Source organism: Loxodonta africana, chromosome 2 (genome assembly GCF_030014295.1).
Source record: "Loxodonta africana isolate mLoxAfr1 chromosome 2, mLoxAfr1.hap2, whole genome shotgun sequence".
In the NCBI taxonomy this organism is placed as follows: Eukaryota; Metazoa; Chordata; class Mammalia; order Proboscidea; family Elephantidae; genus Loxodonta; species Loxodonta africana.
The window spans coordinates 39,245,171-39,263,498 of record NC_087343.1 but is presented as its reverse complement, the minus strand read 5'-3'; the positions used below and the strand labels follow the sequence as shown (position 1 = coordinate 39,263,498).

The 18,328-nt window shown below is 43.5% G+C and overlaps 1 protein-coding gene across 1 annotated transcript in view; it reads left to right on the top strand.

The window, feature by feature from the left end:
• Positions 1-18,328, top strand: part of SLC45A2 (solute carrier family 45 member 2) — a 38,475-nt gene that overhangs the window by 2,042 nt on the left and 18,105 nt on the right. The window contains exons 2-3 of the mRNA XM_003407939.4: positions 1,600-1,776; positions 17,723-18,048. Coding sequence (XP_003407987.3) covers positions 1,600-1,776; positions 17,723-18,048 — 503 coding nt within the window. The remainder of the gene's footprint in view (positions 1-1,599; positions 1,777-17,722; positions 18,049-18,328) is intronic.

Below are 18,328 nucleotides of genomic sequence, written 5' to 3'. Positions count from 1 at the left end.
TAGCAAGTCAATTCCGACTCATAGTGACCCTATAGGACAGAGGAGAACTGTTGCCACAGGAGTTATAAGGCTGTAATCTTTATGGAAGCACACTGTCACATATGTCTCCCGTCAAGTGGCTAGTGGGTTCAAAACACCAACATTTTGGTTAGCAGCTGAGCACTTAACCACTGTACTACCAGGACTCTCTGTGTTTCTATACACACACACACAAAAAACAAACTCGTTGCCGTTGAGTCAATTCTGACTCAGAGCAACCCTACACGACAGAGTAGAACTGCCCCATAGAGTTTCCAAGGAGTGCCTGATGGATTCAACTGATAACCTTTTCCTGAGGAGCTGTAGCACTTAACCACTACACCACCAGGGTTTCCATATGTATACACACACACACATATATAGCAAAAACTTTGCCATTTCAACATTTTTTTACATGTAAAATTATGAGACATTTTCATCACATCATGCAATGAATTACTGTAATTTTTTAACGCATGCATTAAAAAAAAAAAACTCAGCTGCTGTTGAGTTGGCAACTCATGGTGACCCCATGTGTGACTGAGAACTGTGCTCCATAAGGTTTTCAGTGGCTGATTTTTTTGGAAGTAGATTGCCGAGCCTTTCTTCCAAGGTGTCTGTGGGTGGCCTTGAATCTTCAACCTTTTGGCTAGTGGCTGAGTGCATTAACCATTCACACCAACTGAGAGCAAGGGAAGCAACAATTTTCTCTCAATAGAAGGTTGAGTGAATGAATTGTTGCATAGTCATAGAATGAATATTATTTAGCTGTTAAAAATTTGTGCAGTAACTTGATAATTGAAGGAAAAGATATAAAGAAATCTGGTTCTAGATGAGCATATACAGCATGGCCCCATTAGTCAGTGCTGCTCCAGGTGTGGTCCCTGGACCAGCAGCATCAGTGTTATCAAGGGGCATGTTAGAGATGCAAATTCTCAGGCCCCATCTCAGACCTACTGAATCAGAATCTCAGGGGATGGAGCCCAGCAATCTGTGTTGTAAGAAGCCCTCCAGTTAACGTTTCAGCATGATAAAGTTTGAGAAGCCCTCCTCAGGTACACCTGTATCTCTATGTATGTAAATGCATAAAAGGATGTCTAAAGTGTTGACCATTACTGCAAGCTTTTCTATATCATAAGAATTGTTTACAATCAGCATGCATAATTTTTTAACCAACCTTATTGAGTTACAATTTGCACACCATGCAATTCACCCACTTAAAGTGCAATATTTGGTGGTTTTTAGTGTTTTCGCCAACCATCACCACAGTCGAGTTTTAGAACTTTTTATAGCTCCAAAAAGAAACCCAAATCCATTAGCAGTCGCTCCCCACCCACCTCCCTCCAGCCTTAAGCAATCACTGATTTACTTTCTGTCTGTACAGATTTGCCTGTTCTGGAGCTTAGAATGCATACCTTTTTTAAATCAGAAAAAATAATAAAGCTATTTTTATTTGGACAAACAAAATGGAAGCAAAGGGAGATAATTTTGATGGCAGAAGGTTTTGGTGGAAATAAAAAAATGCAGATCACTCTAAATCTAAAGCAGGATTTAGAGGACCAATGTTTATTTCTCTTTTAGCTTTGATTGCCAACCCAAAGAAGAAGTTGATTTGGGCCATAAGTGTCACCATGATGGGTGTGGTTTTCTTTGATTTTGCTGCTGACTTCATCGATGGTCCCATCAAAGCCTACTTATTTGATGTCTGCTCCCATCAGGACAAGGAGGCAGGCCTCCACTACCATGCCCTCTTCACAGGTAAGGAATATTCAGGAAAGTCTCTCCTTCAGTTCCCCAGACAGAGAGACTCTTCCACAGAGGCCATCCAAGGTCTCTGTGTGGTGAGTTTTTCAAATGAATGGATCAGTTGATCGGGTGCCACCATCACATGGGCTCTGTCTCCAGTACATTTCTCAAATAAAGTCAGACAAAGTCAGCTTGTGACCGGGGCTGTGCATTCTTGCAAAGGAAGTTCACAGAAGAGCTTTCTGAAGAATCATTTATGGAGACATTTACAACTGGAATGAAAAGCAGCCTTGTGAACTTTACTTTTTGTTTTAAAGCTCTGGGCCTCAAACCTCAGTAATGTAGCATCAGCATTACCTCAGGAACTCGTTAAAAGTGCAATTTCTTGGACCCCTCCTCAAGTTACTCAGGTTCTATGGGTCTCAGGTGGCGCCTAGAAATTAGCATTTTTAATGAGGCTCTCTGGTGATTCTGTGGCAGGTATCCTAAGAACCATACTCAAAAACAAAAACAAAACACCTGCCTTAGAGATTTCTTAGTTACCTAAAGAATTGGCATCTTCTCAGGAGGACAACACAAAGATTTTCTTGATTTCTTGGGGCTGTTGCTGTTCTGCTTTGTTTGAAGTAGCATTTAGAGCAATGCTACTAATTTATTTTCAATGTGCATTTATACAGCACCAGTTAATACAAAAATAAATAGTTGGATAGATAGGTAGGTAGACAGGTAGATGGTACACAATTGATAGATAATGATATTAGGTGATCCCCCCAAAAACCAAACCCATTGCTGTCAAGTCGATTCTGATTCATAGCAAACCTACAGGATAGAGTAGAACTGCCCCATAAAATTTCCAAGGAATGCATGGTGGATTTGAACTGCCGACCTTCTGGTTAGCAGCTGTGACTCTTAACCACTATGCCACCCAGGTTTCCATATTAGGTGATAGGTAGATTAAAAAAAAAACAAAAAACTAGTTGCGGTTGCATCTATTTTGACCCGTGGTGACCCCATGTGAGTGGAACTGCTCAAAAGGATTTTCAATAGTTGTGATCTTTCAGAAGCAGATTGCCAGGCCCTTCTTCCAAGGCACCTCTGGGTGGACTCGAACCTCCAACATTTGGTTAGCAGTGGAGCATGTTAGCCATTTGCACCACTGAGGGACTCTTGTCAGTGCCTGGTATCTGCTAATACCCCTGTATTATGTATTTTTACTTATATTATCCCAATCATGTAGAGGTGAAGTGATTCTCATTTTTTAGATGGGAAAGCTAAGCCTTGGAGGCAGTGGTGTGCTGAGCTGGCTCATACTAGCTTGTTAGAATGAGTTGTTAACTTTTTAGGAATTTGGTAAGCTGGTTGACATCACATTGGTATCTTGAAATTGGCCATGGTGGGAGGATTTACACTACAGAAATTGGCAAAAGCTTTTTTTGTCCTGGAGATCCTGTGGTTAAATGTTTATCTGCAGCCCATAGCTTGCAGGAGAGTGAACTAATTAAATAACTCACTAATAGGTCCCAGAATAGGAATTCAAACTTCATTTTCCTAACTGTAATTCCATGATTCCTTCTGCTTTAATATGATTTGTTGAAATTAATTCCAGTGACGGTATGGAAGACTATTGGCTTTTGAACCTGACATGTTGCAAGTTTTATTGCTGTAAAGGACTTTGGACAACTTGGCCACCACTTCACAGCTTAGTACAGTACTGTTGTTGTTAGGTGCCATCGAGTCGGTTCCAACTCGCAGCGACCCTATGCACAACAGAACAAAAAACTGCCTGGTCCTTTGCTATCCTCATGATCATTGTTATTCTTGAGCCCATTGCTGCAGCCACTGTGTCCGTCTATCTCGTTGAGGGTCTTCTTATCCTTTGCTGACCCTCTACTTTACCAAGCATAATGTTCTTCTCCAGGGACTGGTCACTCCTGATAATATGTCCAAAATATGTGAGACGAAGTCTTGCCATCATCTCTTCCAAGGACCATTCTGGCTGAACTTCCTCCAAGACAGATTTGTTTGTTCTTTTGGCAGTCCATGGTATATTCAACATTCTTCACCAACACCATAACTCAGAGGTGTCAATTCTTCTGTCTTCCTTATTCATTGTCCAGCTTTCCCACACATATGAAGTGATTGAAAACCCCATGGCTTGGGTCAGGCGCACCTCAGTCTTTAAAGTGACATCTTTGCTTTTTAATATCCAAAGAGGTCTTTTGCAGCAGATTTACCCAATGCAATGCATCCTTTGATCTCTCGACTGCTGCTTCCATGAATGTTGATTGCGAATCCAAGTAAAATGAAATTCTTAACAATTTCAATCTTTTCTCTGTTTATCACGATGTTGCTTATAGGTCCAGGTATGAGGATGTTTGTTTTCTTTATGTTGAGGTGTAATCCACACTGAAGGCTGTAGACTTTGATCTTCATCAGTAAGTGCTTCGAGTCCTCTTCCCTTTCAGGAAGCAGGTTGTGTCACCTGCATAACGCAGGTTGTTAATGAGTCTTCCTCCAATCCTGAGGACCCATTCTTCTTCATATAGTCCAGCTTCTCGGATTATCTGCTCAGCATACAGATTACTACCTCTGCTTTGCTGCCCCTGACATTAGAAAAAAAAAAGGAGATAGGTTTATTAAACTCTGTGTTTTGGAAACTTTTCCAAGGCTGATACATGATAGTGGTTCTATCAGTCTGAGAAAATATATCAATTTTGAGACTTTCTATTGATGTTGGCATATGGTGTGGTCTCAGCAGGCAATCATTAATGCACATATAATTTTGATATTACCCTGATTCAGGCCCTCACTATGTCTCGTCTGAGCTTTAGTAGTTGTCCCTTAACTGTTCTTCCAGTCTCTAGTTTCTTCCCATTCCAATTGAACCAACATGCAGCTTCCAGACTCATATTCCTAAAAGATAACTCTGACCAGGGCTCTCTCCTGCTCAATGGCCTACAATGGCTCTCCACTTGCCTACTGGATAAAGAACAAATTTCTAGACAGAGTTCAAAGCTCCCCACAATCTGTTCCCATCTTACTCTTCACGGTTTACTTCCCGGTACTCCCTCCCCTCCACATTCTCTGTGCTCTGAGCAATTTTCCATCATGCTCCCAGGGGCAGAGGCCAGGTCTCTTTTGTTCTCTGTATTCCCTTCACCTCCAACACCACCTGGCACATTGTAGGCGCTGAGTAAATATTTATGGAACAAATGAAAGAGCCTGCCCTTTCCTTTCCAGCATTTAGGTCTTTGTTCACATTGAAATTTCCTTCCCTTTTTCTGCCTGTCAAAACTCAAAGCTGCTTGGAAACGTTTACCCATTCCCCAGGGAGAAGGATCTCACTCTCTTCTAAATTATAAAAACCCAAACCAAACCCATTGCCATGGAGTCGATTTAGACTCCTAGTGACCCTATAGAACAGAGTAGATCTGCTCCATAGGGTTTCCAAGGAGTGGCTGGTGGATTCAAACTGCTGATCTTTCGGTTAGCAGCCAAGCTCTTAATTATAGGCACATTCAGCTAGGGACTCAACCAGGGACTCCATCCACAAAGTAATCAAAGCACAAATGTGATCGAGTGGATGGATATGAAGGTATCAGCAAGGGAATACCTCCAGCAGGAAAAGCCAGTTGAGGTGGCAGCTCACCACATGCACAGCTGAGATTATACCTCCCCTTGAGGTCCTCTGGAAACCCTGGTGCCACAGTGGTTAAGTTCTATGGCTGCTAATCAAAAGGTCCACAGTTCAAATCCACCAGGCACTCCTTGGAAACTTTATGGGGTAGTTCTACTCTGTCTTACAGGGTTGTTACGAGTAGGAATAGATGGCAGTGGGTTTGGTTTTCTGGTTTTTTAGGTCCTCTGAAATCCCTGGTGGCACAGTGGTTAAGAGCTACAGCCGCTAACCTAAAGGTCAGCACTTCTAATCTACCACGCACTCCTTGGAAACTCTATGAGGCAGTTCTACTCTGTCCTGTAGGGTCACTATGAATTGGAATCGACTCAATGGCAATGGGTTTTGAGGTGCTTTCACTTTTACCCTTGTTGACACTGAAACCAGCTCCCGAGGGCTGGGAGAGGTGGACGTGGAGGGAACATACCCATTTTTTTCTTTATTCCCTTCTCTCCCATTTGCTTTCCTTTTCCTTCTTAACATACTGGAGATTTTCTAGAATTTCCAAATAAACAGCAAAAACACACAAGATCTTTTTACGTCCATAAGAACAGCTAAAGACCATGCACATTGGGTCCCAGTCTAGCAGTTTCCACTTATAATGGCACTTCTAAAAAAAAGGTCTTCTAAAATCCCCCCAAGGAGCATTAGCGGTTCAGTGGTAGAATTCTTACCTTCCATGCCGAAGACCTGGGTTCAGTTCCCAGCCAATATATCTCATGTGTAGCCACCACCCATCAGTCAGTGGGGGCTTGCATGTTGCTATGATTCTGAACATGTTTCAGTGGAGCTTTTAGACAATGATGGACTGAGAAGAAAGAGCTGAAAATCTACTTCCAAAAAATTGTTGTTGTTGTTAGGTGTCTTCGAGTTGGTTCCAATGCATAGCGACCCCCTTGTACAACAGGACAAAACACTGCCCGGTCCTGCGGCATCCTTACAATCATTGCTATGCTTGAGCCCGTTGTTGCAGCCACCGTGTCAATCCAGCTCATTGAGGGTCTTCCCCTTTTTCACTGACCCTGTACTATACCAAGCATGATGGCCTTCTCCAGGGACTCGCCCCTCCTGATAACATGTCCAATGTATGTGAAATGTAGTCTCACCATTCTTGCTTCTAAGGAGCATTCTGGCTGTACTTCTTCCAAGACAGATTTGTTCATTCTTCTGACAGTAGGTGGCATATTCAGTATTCTTCACCAACACCATAATTCAAATACATCAATTCTTCTATGGTCTTCCTTATTCAAAAGATTAGAGCCAATGAAAATGCTATGGAGCACAAAGGTGTGAGCCCCTTGTGCGTGGGATCACCATGAGTCGGCACTGACTCAACAGCAGCTAACAACAGTAAAGTTCCCCAGCCCTTGTCCTTGGACAGAGGGGCAGTTGGTGGCAAGAGGAAAGTGGACTCACACCCTGAGAAAACTATTTTACTACTTTCCAGTTTCAATAAACAGTTCAACCTCCAAGGACTGTTTTCTTACTGTCTCTTTCTTGGCCTTTGTAATTTTCTACTTTCTATTGTAGTGATTTGCGTAAATTTCTAATTTCCTTCATCCTACCAAGAACTTCTTTAGGTAAGGGTTTATGCGTAGAAAACATATTTGTGAGTTATTGAGAGGCCAAGGGATACATGGCTGAGAGAGACAATGAACTTGCATGTTCATATTGATGATCTATTCGGGGGGTCTGTACGGCCAGCCGTGTGGATATCCCAGGCTGCCCTCACCTAAGACGTTTTCCATGCCTTTGCTCTTTACCTCAGCGTCACTTGGCATATGCTCAGGGAATGTATTGGTTAGGATCATGTTTGATTCCAAGTAGGTAAAGCCCATATAACGGTGGCTTAAACACATAGACCTTTATTTTTCTTATGTAACAAGAAGTCTGAGAGTAGGTGTCTGTTGGCTTTCGGTCAGCAGCTAGAAAATATCAGAGTTGGCAATTTTCCTTTTGTTACTTCATCCGTATGTTGCCTCCTGGATACAAGATGGCTGCCACAGGTGCATATATCACTTCCGTTTCAAGGCAGGAAGAAAGGGAAGAAGGAATGGGAAAGAAAGAAGGAGGAAGAGGAAAACGTCTTACCAGCCAACACTGTCTCTTTTAATCAAGAAAGCAAAAACTTGCCTAGTAACCATCACAGATTTCTGGTTGTTTCTCATTGGGCTGAATTAGGTCACATGATCACCCAGTGGCCTGGGGAGACTAGAAAAGTGAGTTTCGTTTTTTGATTTGGTTTGTGTGCCATCCTGAACCAACTGGGGTTCTATTAGCAAGGAAGAAGTAATTAATGTTGAATAGGCAAAAAACACATGGAATACAAACACAACTGAGTTTTACCCTGGTAAGAACAAATAAAGAACCAAGACTATTGTAAGAAAATGTCATCCAGAGCTGATGTGTGTTATCTGCACCACCAATTCCATCTATTAGTAAATTAAGAGGTAATAATAGGTGGTGCTGTGGTTAAGAGCTTGGCTGCTAACCAAAATGTTGGCAGTTCAAATTCACCAGCCACTTCTTGGAAACCCTACAGGGCAGTTCTATTCTGTGGTATACAGTTGCTATGACTCAGAATCAACTCAAAGGCAATGGGTTTCTATATATATATATACATAAGCCATATTTTTAGGGCAGTTTTAAGTTTACAGAAAAATTGTGCAGAAAATACCAAGTTCCCATATATCCCCTCTCTCCCTATATACTGTTTCTCCTATTTTTTTAATCATTGTATGAATATATACATACACGCACACATTTGCCAATTCAACATTTTTCACGTGTATGATCCGGTGACACTAGTTACATCAATCATGTTGTGTAACCATCGCCAATATCCGTTGCTTAGTTTTTCATCACCATAAACAGAGACTCAATTCTTTCTGCATTCATGTGATACATTTGTTACAACTAATGAACCAATATTGATGCATTACTATTTCACTCAAGTCCATGGTTTACATTAGGGTTCACTCTTTGTGTCCTTCACCCCCATGGGTTTTGACAAAAGCATATTGTCATGTGTCCACCATTACAGTACCACACAGAGTAGTTACACTTGCCGCATAAATGCCCGGAGCTCCACCCGTTCAGCCCTCCCACTCCTCCTTCCTGAACCCCTGGAAACCACTGATCTTTTCCCTGTCTTTGTAGTGTTGCCTTTTCCAGAATGTCATAGTGTTGGAATCATACAGCATAGCGTTTTCAAACTGGCCTCCTTCACTGTCTGTTCGTAGCTCATTCCTTTTTATGGAGATGATTATGTTTTTAAAATGATACTGCTGTTCGTGTATTTACTTGGTCTGCACATTTATTGTTCCCACTTTCCATTGTCTTACAATTAGCTATATATTTATTTCTCACTCCTACCAGATTCGTAAGCTCCCTGAATGAGAGTTCACCTGCAAATTCCCAACAGCTTCAAGCTGGTTGCCTTGCTAATAACAGGCACTTAGAAGTATTAGCTGTGTGAAAGAAGACTCTCCATTTAGTCACCCTGCTTGCAGTTTAACATCGAGTTAAACTACATGGCAAACCACATCCATCAGACCAACATGCTCATTTAGTTTCCTTGTTTTGTCTCGTGATCGAGACTGAGCTCTGACCCTCAGCCGGCTGCCCCCACTGCAGGCCTTTGGTCATAGGGTTGACCAGTGAGGATGTGGGGGTGGATCAAAGCAATTTCCTCCTCACTAGAAAAAACCACTGCAACTTCTTCTCTCGTAGAGCAGAGCAGTGGAGTCTTACTTCGTTTAAGGCTTAGGTTCTATCTCCTAGGTTCTAATCCCCTTATATGAGCGATAATCATAGATAGCTTACATTAACCGTAGTAGGCACCTCTCAGATGGCACACAAAATGCAGTGTGCCTAGTCTTCTGTACCCAACCCTGTGCCTTGTAACGTTTCTGCAGATTCCTCTCTCTGCTCTGATGTTTCCTCCTGGCCATGGAATCCAGTGATAGAATAGCGGACAGGGTCAGCCATGCTATTTCAATTGTTATCTTTCTGGTGTGCTCTCTCTCTCTTTCAAAGCGTGAATAGTTGAATTCTCATGAGTTAAATGTGGGAATGCGACTCCAGTGTAATATCCTTGCTGCAAATGGAAGGTCACATTAAAAAATGGAGCAAAAACTAACATGTGTTCTCACTCTGCCCAGTCTCTGCACACCTGTAACCCTCCCGAATTTACATGAACCAGGCAGAGATGATGACAGCGTTCCATCTGAAACAAGTGTTTTGTTACAAAGGCATGTTCAGTGTCAGGGCCCCTTTTGATTTTCAGCAGCAGCAAGACAGCATTCCCCCAAGGAACCCAACCACCCGCAGAAATTGAAATTCTTTCTACTCGTTTCAGAGCTTCGGTCCAGGCCTAACAATTCCAAATGTTTTACAAACAAGAGTCAAAGTTTCATTGCCAACATATCTATGAGAATATTTCTGACAGTTTTAAAAAGACTCTACTGGCTCCAGTGAGACAGTTTATTACTTGGCTTCTGTCTCTTATATTTAAAGTAATCCTATCTCCTCAGTCCCCGGCCACTGAGGTCTGACCTGTCGTCCCAGCCTTGGTCAGATTTGGTGGATCTGCCCTGCCTTGTCACCACAGGGGCCTCCTCCATCAGGGGTCTGAGATTGTGGGACCCCATGAGCTAAAAGACCCATGCCCACAGGTAGAAAACTTCTTTGTGTCGAAATGCTTCTAATTGACCTTATTTCTGCTAAATTGAACCCAAGGCCTTGCTGTAATTGTTGTTAGGTATCATCAAGACGATTCTGACTCATAGTGGGCCCATGCGACAGAGTAAAACTGCCCCATAGGTTTTCCTAGGCTGTAAGCTTTACAGGAGCAGATGGCCAGGTCTTGCTGTCATTAGAAAACAATCACAACAACAACAAACTCATTGCCATGGAGTCAGTTCTGAGTCACAGCGATCCTATAGAACAGTAGAACTGCTCATAGGGTTTCCAAGGAGTGGCTTGTGCATTCGAACTGCCGACCTTTCAATAGACAAATGCCTGTCCACTGCACCACCAGGGCTCCTTGCTATCATTAGCAGTGGTGTACTTGTTTTCTAGGACTTCCGCAGCAAAGTACCACAAATTGGGTGACTAAGAAGAACAGAAATTCACTGTCTCACAGTTCTGGAAGCTGGTAGTCCAAATTCAGGATGTCGGCAGGGCCATATTCTCTTGGAAGATCCTTTCTTGACTCCCCTGGCTTCTGGTAGCCCCAGGTGTTCCCGGGCTTGCAGTTGTAGCAGGTGCAGCATAACTCTGTTTTCACGTGGCCATCTTCCTTCTCTGTCTCTCCACTTAGATGGGATTAGTGTCACCCCACTCTGACAAATGAAGCATTGGTGGTTCCATGGGGAGACCCAGACTCAGTTCCCAGCCAGTGCACTTCATGTGCAACCACCACCCATCTGAGAGTGGAGGCTGGCGTGTTGCTGTGATGCCGAACAGGTTTCAGCAGAGCTTCAAGACTAAGCTGCCTTGGAACTTTACTGTTGCACTGTTCTGAAAGCTAGTAGTGGAGGCTGACAGGCTCCTAGGAAGAAAGGCCTGGCAATAGAATTCTGAAAATCATTCAGTGAAAACCCTATGGATCATTTGATCCACGCCCAATTATGGGGATGATGCAGGACTGGGCAGCACTTAGTTCTGTTGTGCAAGGGGTGGTGATGAGCCAGGGGGCTAGCTCAATGGCACTTAACAACAACAATGATGTTAACTGATCTTGACATCTTCAAAGACCTTGTTTCCAAACAAAGTCACCTGCACAGGTACAGGGGCTAGAACTTCATCATACCTCTTTTATGGAACACAATTCAGTCCAAGCAAGTGGGCTTTATCCAGCGGGGGGAGACCAGGATGAGGCATGATGGGAAAGCTTGTCCTAGTTGAAATCCTATTAACTGCTGAGTGACTTTAGTATCTCTGAAATTTTCCTTCCTCATAGAATGATATAATCACAATGTCTGGCAAATGCTCACCGGCCCAGAGCAAGGATGCAGCGCAAAAGCTTTTATTTACTTCATATTCTGTATCCCCACTAAGTCCTCAAAATTTTTGTTTATTTGTAAGGATTCAGTGGGGAACTTGCCCCACGTATATCTTTAGAAGAATAGGTAACTTGTTAGGCTCAGTCTCTCTCAGTTTTTTTTTTTTTTATTTATTAACTTTTATTGAGCTTCAAGTGAACATTTACAAATCAAGTCAGTCTGTCACATGCAAGTTTATATACGTCTTACTCCGTACTCCCACTTGCTCTCCCCCTAATGAGTCAGCCCTTCCAGTCTCTCCTTTCGTGACAATTTTGCCAGCTTCCAACTCTCTCTATCCTCCCATCCCCCTTCCAGACAGGAGATGCCAACACAGTCTCAAGTGTCCACCTGATACAAATAGCTCACTCTTCATCAGCATCTCTTTCCTACCCACTGTCCAGTCCCTTTCATGTCTGATGAGTTGTCTTCGGGGATGGTTCCCGTCCTGTGCCAACAGAAAGTTTGGGGACCATGACCGCCGGGATTCCTCTAGTCTCAGTCAGACCATTAAGTATGGTCTTTTTATGAGAATTTGGGGTCTGCATCCCACTGATCTCTTGCTCCCTCAGGGGTTCGCTCAGTCTCTTTTAACTTTCTGTTTTTTTAAATATATATTTTAAATACTTTGAAGTAAGTACGTGTAACGAATATCCTAATGAGCAAAAAATTGAGGACTCAAAAAAGAGGAGAAATAAGGGTGAAACATGGACCCCTTTGACCAAACCATTAACACAACGGGAAGGCGTCTCTTTTCATGTTTGAGGCTATTTTAATCTCTTCTCGTACGTGAATAATCATCGAATTTCCCAGGCTGGATGGTGGTTTTGTTTCCTGAACAGGCTGCATTTGAAGTTGCTTCTCATGGTTTTTGCATCTCCCTTGGGCAGCTCCCAGAGGCTGCAGCCAGGCCAGAAACCAAAGATCCAGGAATTTCCACTTTGTAGGTGTGACCAAGGGCAAGGCACTCGCTGTCTTGACACTGCTATTTCCTTTCCATTCAAATGAGGTCAGCACAGCCCTCAAAGAATTGTGGGTGTTGAGGACTCACAAAGTGGAACAGTCCCATGGGGTTTCCTGGGCTGTAATTTTTACGGAAGCAGACTACCACGTCTTTCTTCTGTGGAGAGGCTGGTGGGTTCGAGCCACTTACCTTTCGGTTAACAGCTGAACGATTAACCACTGGGCCACGAGGACTCCTGTCAGTTCATCAGTGGCCTTTATTTCCCTGTTCAGGGACTTACATAATGAATATTTGAGTAATAATACCCCTGGGTGGCACAAACAGTTCAGACCCACCCAGAGGCACTTGGAAGAAAGGACTGGCAATCTGCTTCCAGAAAGTCACAGCCTTGAAAACTCTGTAGAGTGCAGTTCTACTGCACACACATGGGGTCACCATGAGTCAGAGCCGACTTGAGGGGACCTAACAATAACGGCATGTAGTTCCTTTACACTTTCTTAAGGGTACACGCAGTTTTGTTGTTCTTGTATGCCGTCGAGTCAAGTCGATTCCAACTCACAGCAACCCTATAGGACAGAGTAGAACTTCCCCAAAGGGTTTCCTAACATTTACGGGAACAGATCACCAGGTCTTTTCTCCCGCGGAGCCTCTGCGTAGGTTCAAACCACTGACCTTTCAGTTAGCAACTAAACACTTAACTGTTGCACCACCAGGGCTCCTTGTACTTAGGATAGTGCCTGGATATGGAAGGTCCTCAATAAACATTTTATTTTATGATCCTCATTTTACCTACGAGAAAACTGCGTTGCTGAGAAGTGAAGTGACTAATCTAAGGTCACACAGCTGGTTAGAGGTAGACCAGGGGCAAAACCCAACAAACCAACCACCAACCAATGACGTGGTTCCTGTCAGTCTAGCTTTCCCTAAAAGCTGAGCCCAGAAGAGGTTTGTGTGCAGATAGTTTTGTTGGGAAAGGACTCCAGAGAGCAAGAGGAAATAGTGGAATGGAACAGGGAAAACTAAGATAAAAAGCTTTACAGAATTGGCCTTTGCTCTAGGCAGCTACCCTCCATCTCACCGGGATCTTCTGAGACAGACATCTTATGAAATACATTCCAGAAGTCTTCTTCTGAAGGATGAAGGAGTAAGATTAATTCATGGGCTCCAGACTCCATCGACCAAGGGTAGTTCCACAGGTGCTAACGTGCTTTGTATGAGTGCTGAACATGTGTGTGGGTTCCTTTGGCAAAGTCTGATTGGCATGTCACTGCAGGAGTAGCTAGAGCAAGATGGCCTGTGAGGCTTTGCAGTAGTACACAAGGCTGCCCCACTCAGTTCAGGATTTCTAGTCCTGAGCATTTACTGTAGCACATGCACTCTGTGCACCTTGGTTACCACAAAAACCAAACCTATTGCCGTCGAGTTGATTCCAACTCATAGCCACCTTATAGGACAGAGTAGAACTGCCCCACAGGTTTTCCAAAGCTCTAAACCTTTATGGAAGCAGACTGCCACAACTTTCTCCTGTGGGGTGGCAGGTGGGTTTGAATCTTTTGGATAGCAGCCGAGTGCTTTAACCACTGTGTCACCAGAGCTCCTCCTGGTTACCACTAGGAGGAGTTAAAGCATTCTGCGAAAACACTCAGCAATTTACCTTACAGTACAATGAGCTATTACAACTCAGAATTAAAACTATTAGTTCTGCAGACTTACAGAAAACTCAGGGTAGCCACGAAGGACTCCAGAACGAGGCCAATTAATGAATGACTTAACTTTGTAGTCATTTCTAATACTGAAGCAAAAAGAAGAAACAAGAGTCAAGATTTTTATGAGTCATGTCAGAAAATGGAAAGTTTCAAGGCCCTTATCTGAACTAGGGGAGCAATGGCCATTAATATGCTCAGATTGAAAAAGTTGCTTTCAGACAATTTTGGGATAAAACAGATGAAGGCTCTGTGTGAGCCATTAGTGCATTGCACCCATTAGCACAGCATTAGCAGCTTTCAGTAGGGGCACACATGCCAACCTCAGCGCCTACGCTGACTCTGGGAACACACCCACCAGATCTCTGCATCCATCTGTTTAACGTGAAGAGAATATGATCTTGGTGTTGCTTTGCTGCAAATTTTCTGCCTTATAGCACAGCTTATACTCGGAGATGAAAACGTTGATACATTTTTTATGCCTAAAATGGGTGCGAATCCCAAACCACAAACTTAAATTTTGAGCCGATTGCCCCAGGATGGTGAAAACGTAGTCAATTCAAAATGTTCTCTCACCTCCTTCCTCAAGGTTTGCCTCTAAGTTCTGGAGGATTTACAGTGTGAAGGCTGCAGCGGTGGGAGGCATTTGGTTTTTAATGTCATCTGGTCACACTGGGGAGTCTCTGGGTGGAGCAAATGGTTAAGCCCTATGCTACTAACTGAAAAGTTGGAAGTTGGAATCAACCCAGGCATGCTTCAGAAGAAAGGCATGGTGATCTATTTTCAAAAGGTCACAGCCATTGAAAACTTTATGGAATGTAGTTCTACTCTGATGCACGTGGAGTCTTCATGAATTAGAATTGACTCAATGGCATCTGGCTTGGTTTTGGTTTACTGAGATGCCCATTATCTCATCGGTCAGGCTGAGCTGGTCACAACTGAACCATTCCTCATTCCTGTCTGCAAAGCTCCTTCAGACCACAGGGTTCTTGGGCCCCTTCCCAGCCATTCTTTCTCCCCACGCCATGTCACTGTGATGTGAACTCTGTAAACTCCAATCTCTCCACGCTTTGGTTTCCTTGTCTCTAAAATAGAGATAAAATTTGTACCTTCCTCAAAGGGTCGTTACGGGGACTGGTTGATTCAATACGTGTCAAGCACTTAGAAAAAAGCCTGCCATGTAATAAGCTCATCTGTCTAGACCCACCACACAGCCATTTCTTCCTTGAAGTCTTGCTTCATCTCTGGAGTCTGCCCAGGAAATGAGGCACCAGTCTCTCACCTCGGCTCTTGGATCCCACCAGCCTTCTGGGAGGTTCTACTCCCCACCCACACACTCGAACCCCAGCTAGAACCAAGGAGCAGACAGCAAGACCACCACTGCCTTAGAGATTCACCAATATGTGTGTACCCATCATGGATGTTCCACCCCTCCCTCACCTCCAGCTTTGAAAGTTATGTCTAGTCTGGGAAGTCATGTCTTGTTTGCTAGTGACTCTGCTGTCTGTGCCATGAGTCCTTTCCCCTCCCCATGAAGCCTTTGGGCTTTTGAAACTCAGAAGCAAAGAAACACATTCTTGTTTCTCTGCTTTCTGCTGTCACATCCTGTCCCTGAAGCAATGAGGCATCCTGGCCCAGCTTGGATGTGAAGGATGGGCCCACTGGGAAATACCAGGAGGAGGGTGGATGGGCAGAAACAGTGGTTAATATTTTAAACATATCATCTCACCATAGTTGAAGAGAAAAGTCACTTTGTAAATCTAAGGAAATATCAGATCTGTTTGTGTCTTCTATCTTTGAGCAGAGTATTTGTGTTATTTCTGGTTGGTTTTCCTTGTACTCAGGCTCCACGGTCCTGTGCCATCCCATGACAGGTTATAGAGCAAACCGTTGTGATCCATAGGGTTGTTTTCACTGGCTGATTTTCAGAAGTCAAACGCCAGGCCTTTCTTCCTAGTCTGTCTTAGTCTGGAAGCTCCACTGAAACCTGTTCTTTGTCATAGCAATATACAAGCCTCTAGTGACAGACACTAGGCGCATTGGTGGGGAATCAAAGCTGAATCTCTCGCATGGGGGGGCAAGAATTCTACTACTGAAACACCACTGCCCTCTGCTTAGGGTTAGAGAGAAAGAGTTCCTTCAGTTCTGTTTTCTTCCATGATTCCCTGGTTTGTGGTGATGTTGTCTTTATCTGGGAAATAAAATGGAGAATTCACTCATAAGCCAAAACAAACAAAAGAAAAAAAGCTGATGACTTGTCCAGGTAGATATTAAAAAAAAAAAAAAAAAATTAGTGTGTGGTAATTCATGACAGGAGGCTGGTGTTGAAAGGTTTTTGATGAAGGATCAACCCTACATAAGCGTGTGGCATAGGTGGAGGCTGTGTTTGGCCTCTGTATCCTGACATCCCTAGGTATTCACCTACTCATCACGTGCCCTGATTTCAGCCTGGTGTTCTCAGAAGAAATCACTGATATCTGCCACCAGGAGGAGCATCTGAGGGGCGCTTAGTACTTTGGCACTGAATTGAATAATGCCCATACTAGAAGGAGCTGCACTTAAGAACAGAAGCCCAAAGGATGACTCATTAATAGTGGGATTTCAGGTACAAGGCCATGAGGGGGGATTGATTTTGAGGAGCTCTTCCTTGGTGTCCCTGAAGTTACACTATGTTCAAACATAAGCAGATAAAACAAGAACCAGAAGCACTTCAGATGGAAGTCCTGTGAGGTAACAGGATTTTAAAACAATTTTTACTTAAACTTTTGTTCTTATTTTTTTCTGTGGCTATCAGCGGGGAACCAGTACCTGGAGCTCTAATAGAAGAAAGAAGATAGCTTCCAGGACCGTTTGATCTTTGCACACTTGCATTTTCCTGGAAAGCTTCTTAATAGACAAACAACAATAAAAAATACAAACCATTATATCTTATTGCTGTCAAAAATTAGCTTTCTTCGGGGCTCTTTCAGGTCAGGAATTTAGTTGAGAAGCACTGTAGCAAATGCAGTTTGGAAATGCCACAATACTTCTGATTGGAAATATCAGCATTTACTGTGTCTTAGGGCCCCAGGTGGCCTAAATGGTTTGCCCTCTACTACTAACCTAAAGGTTGGCAGTTTGAACCCACCCAGTGGCACTGCCAAAGAGAGGCCTGGTGATCTGCTTCCACGAAGATAACAGCCAAGAAAATCCTACGGGGTGGGGGGGGGAGTGCAGTTTTACCCTGTAACACATGCAATTGCCATGGTCAGAATTCACTTGAAAGTCATGGATTTTTTTTTACTATGTGTCTTGTACTATTCTGAGCATTTTCATTAGTCTTTCACTATCACCCCATGTTATAAGTTAGGAAGCTCAAGCTCACAGCAAGCAAATGCTAGAACAGGACTTGAACTCAAGCTGCCTGGCTCGAGGTTTCTTAGCCTCTGCCTGTGTTACTTCTCCCATCACAGCCAGGCTCCCTCTCCTGTCCTCAGCGGGCTTTCCCTCTGAAGGGGAGGGCCCATGCACAGTGGAAAAGGAAGACAGTTTGCTAAAGAAGCTAACACAAGTCTCTCTTGCTTTTCAGGTTTTGGAGGTTCTCTGGGCTATCTTTTGGGTGCCATAGACTGGGCCCACCTGGAGCTGGGAAGAGCGCTGGGCACGGAATTTCAGGTCATGTTCTTCTTCTCCGCCTTGGTGCTTACATTGTGTGTTGTTATTCACCTGTGCAGTATCCCTGAAGCTCCACTCCGAGATGTTGCAAAGGATATTCTCCCACAGCAAGCCCCCCAGGACCCTCTGCTGTCATCAGACAAAATTTCTGAGTATGGTTCTATCGAGAAAGTGAAAAACGCTTATGTAAACCCAGAGCTGGCAATGCAGGGAAAAAAACCCAAAAATCTTGCTGAAAAGGTAAAGATGCAAATTCCTTTGTCTTCACTTGGAAAAAATGCTCTTGTTCTTGCCCTTTCTCTCTTTCTTTTTTTTATTATTCTTTGTCTTTGTTTTGCTTATATTATGTGAAAAGTTTTGTGAAGTCTAATTGAACCCTTGGATTCCCGTTAGCTATTAACCCTTGGCATTAAGCTTTATACTTCGGGAAAATAGGTGCCTTTTCCTTGGCCCTTGGCTCTCTCATCCTTTCAGAGTCTTGCACCAGGGATAGGCCAGTTCTGGAAGCTTAGAGCATAAG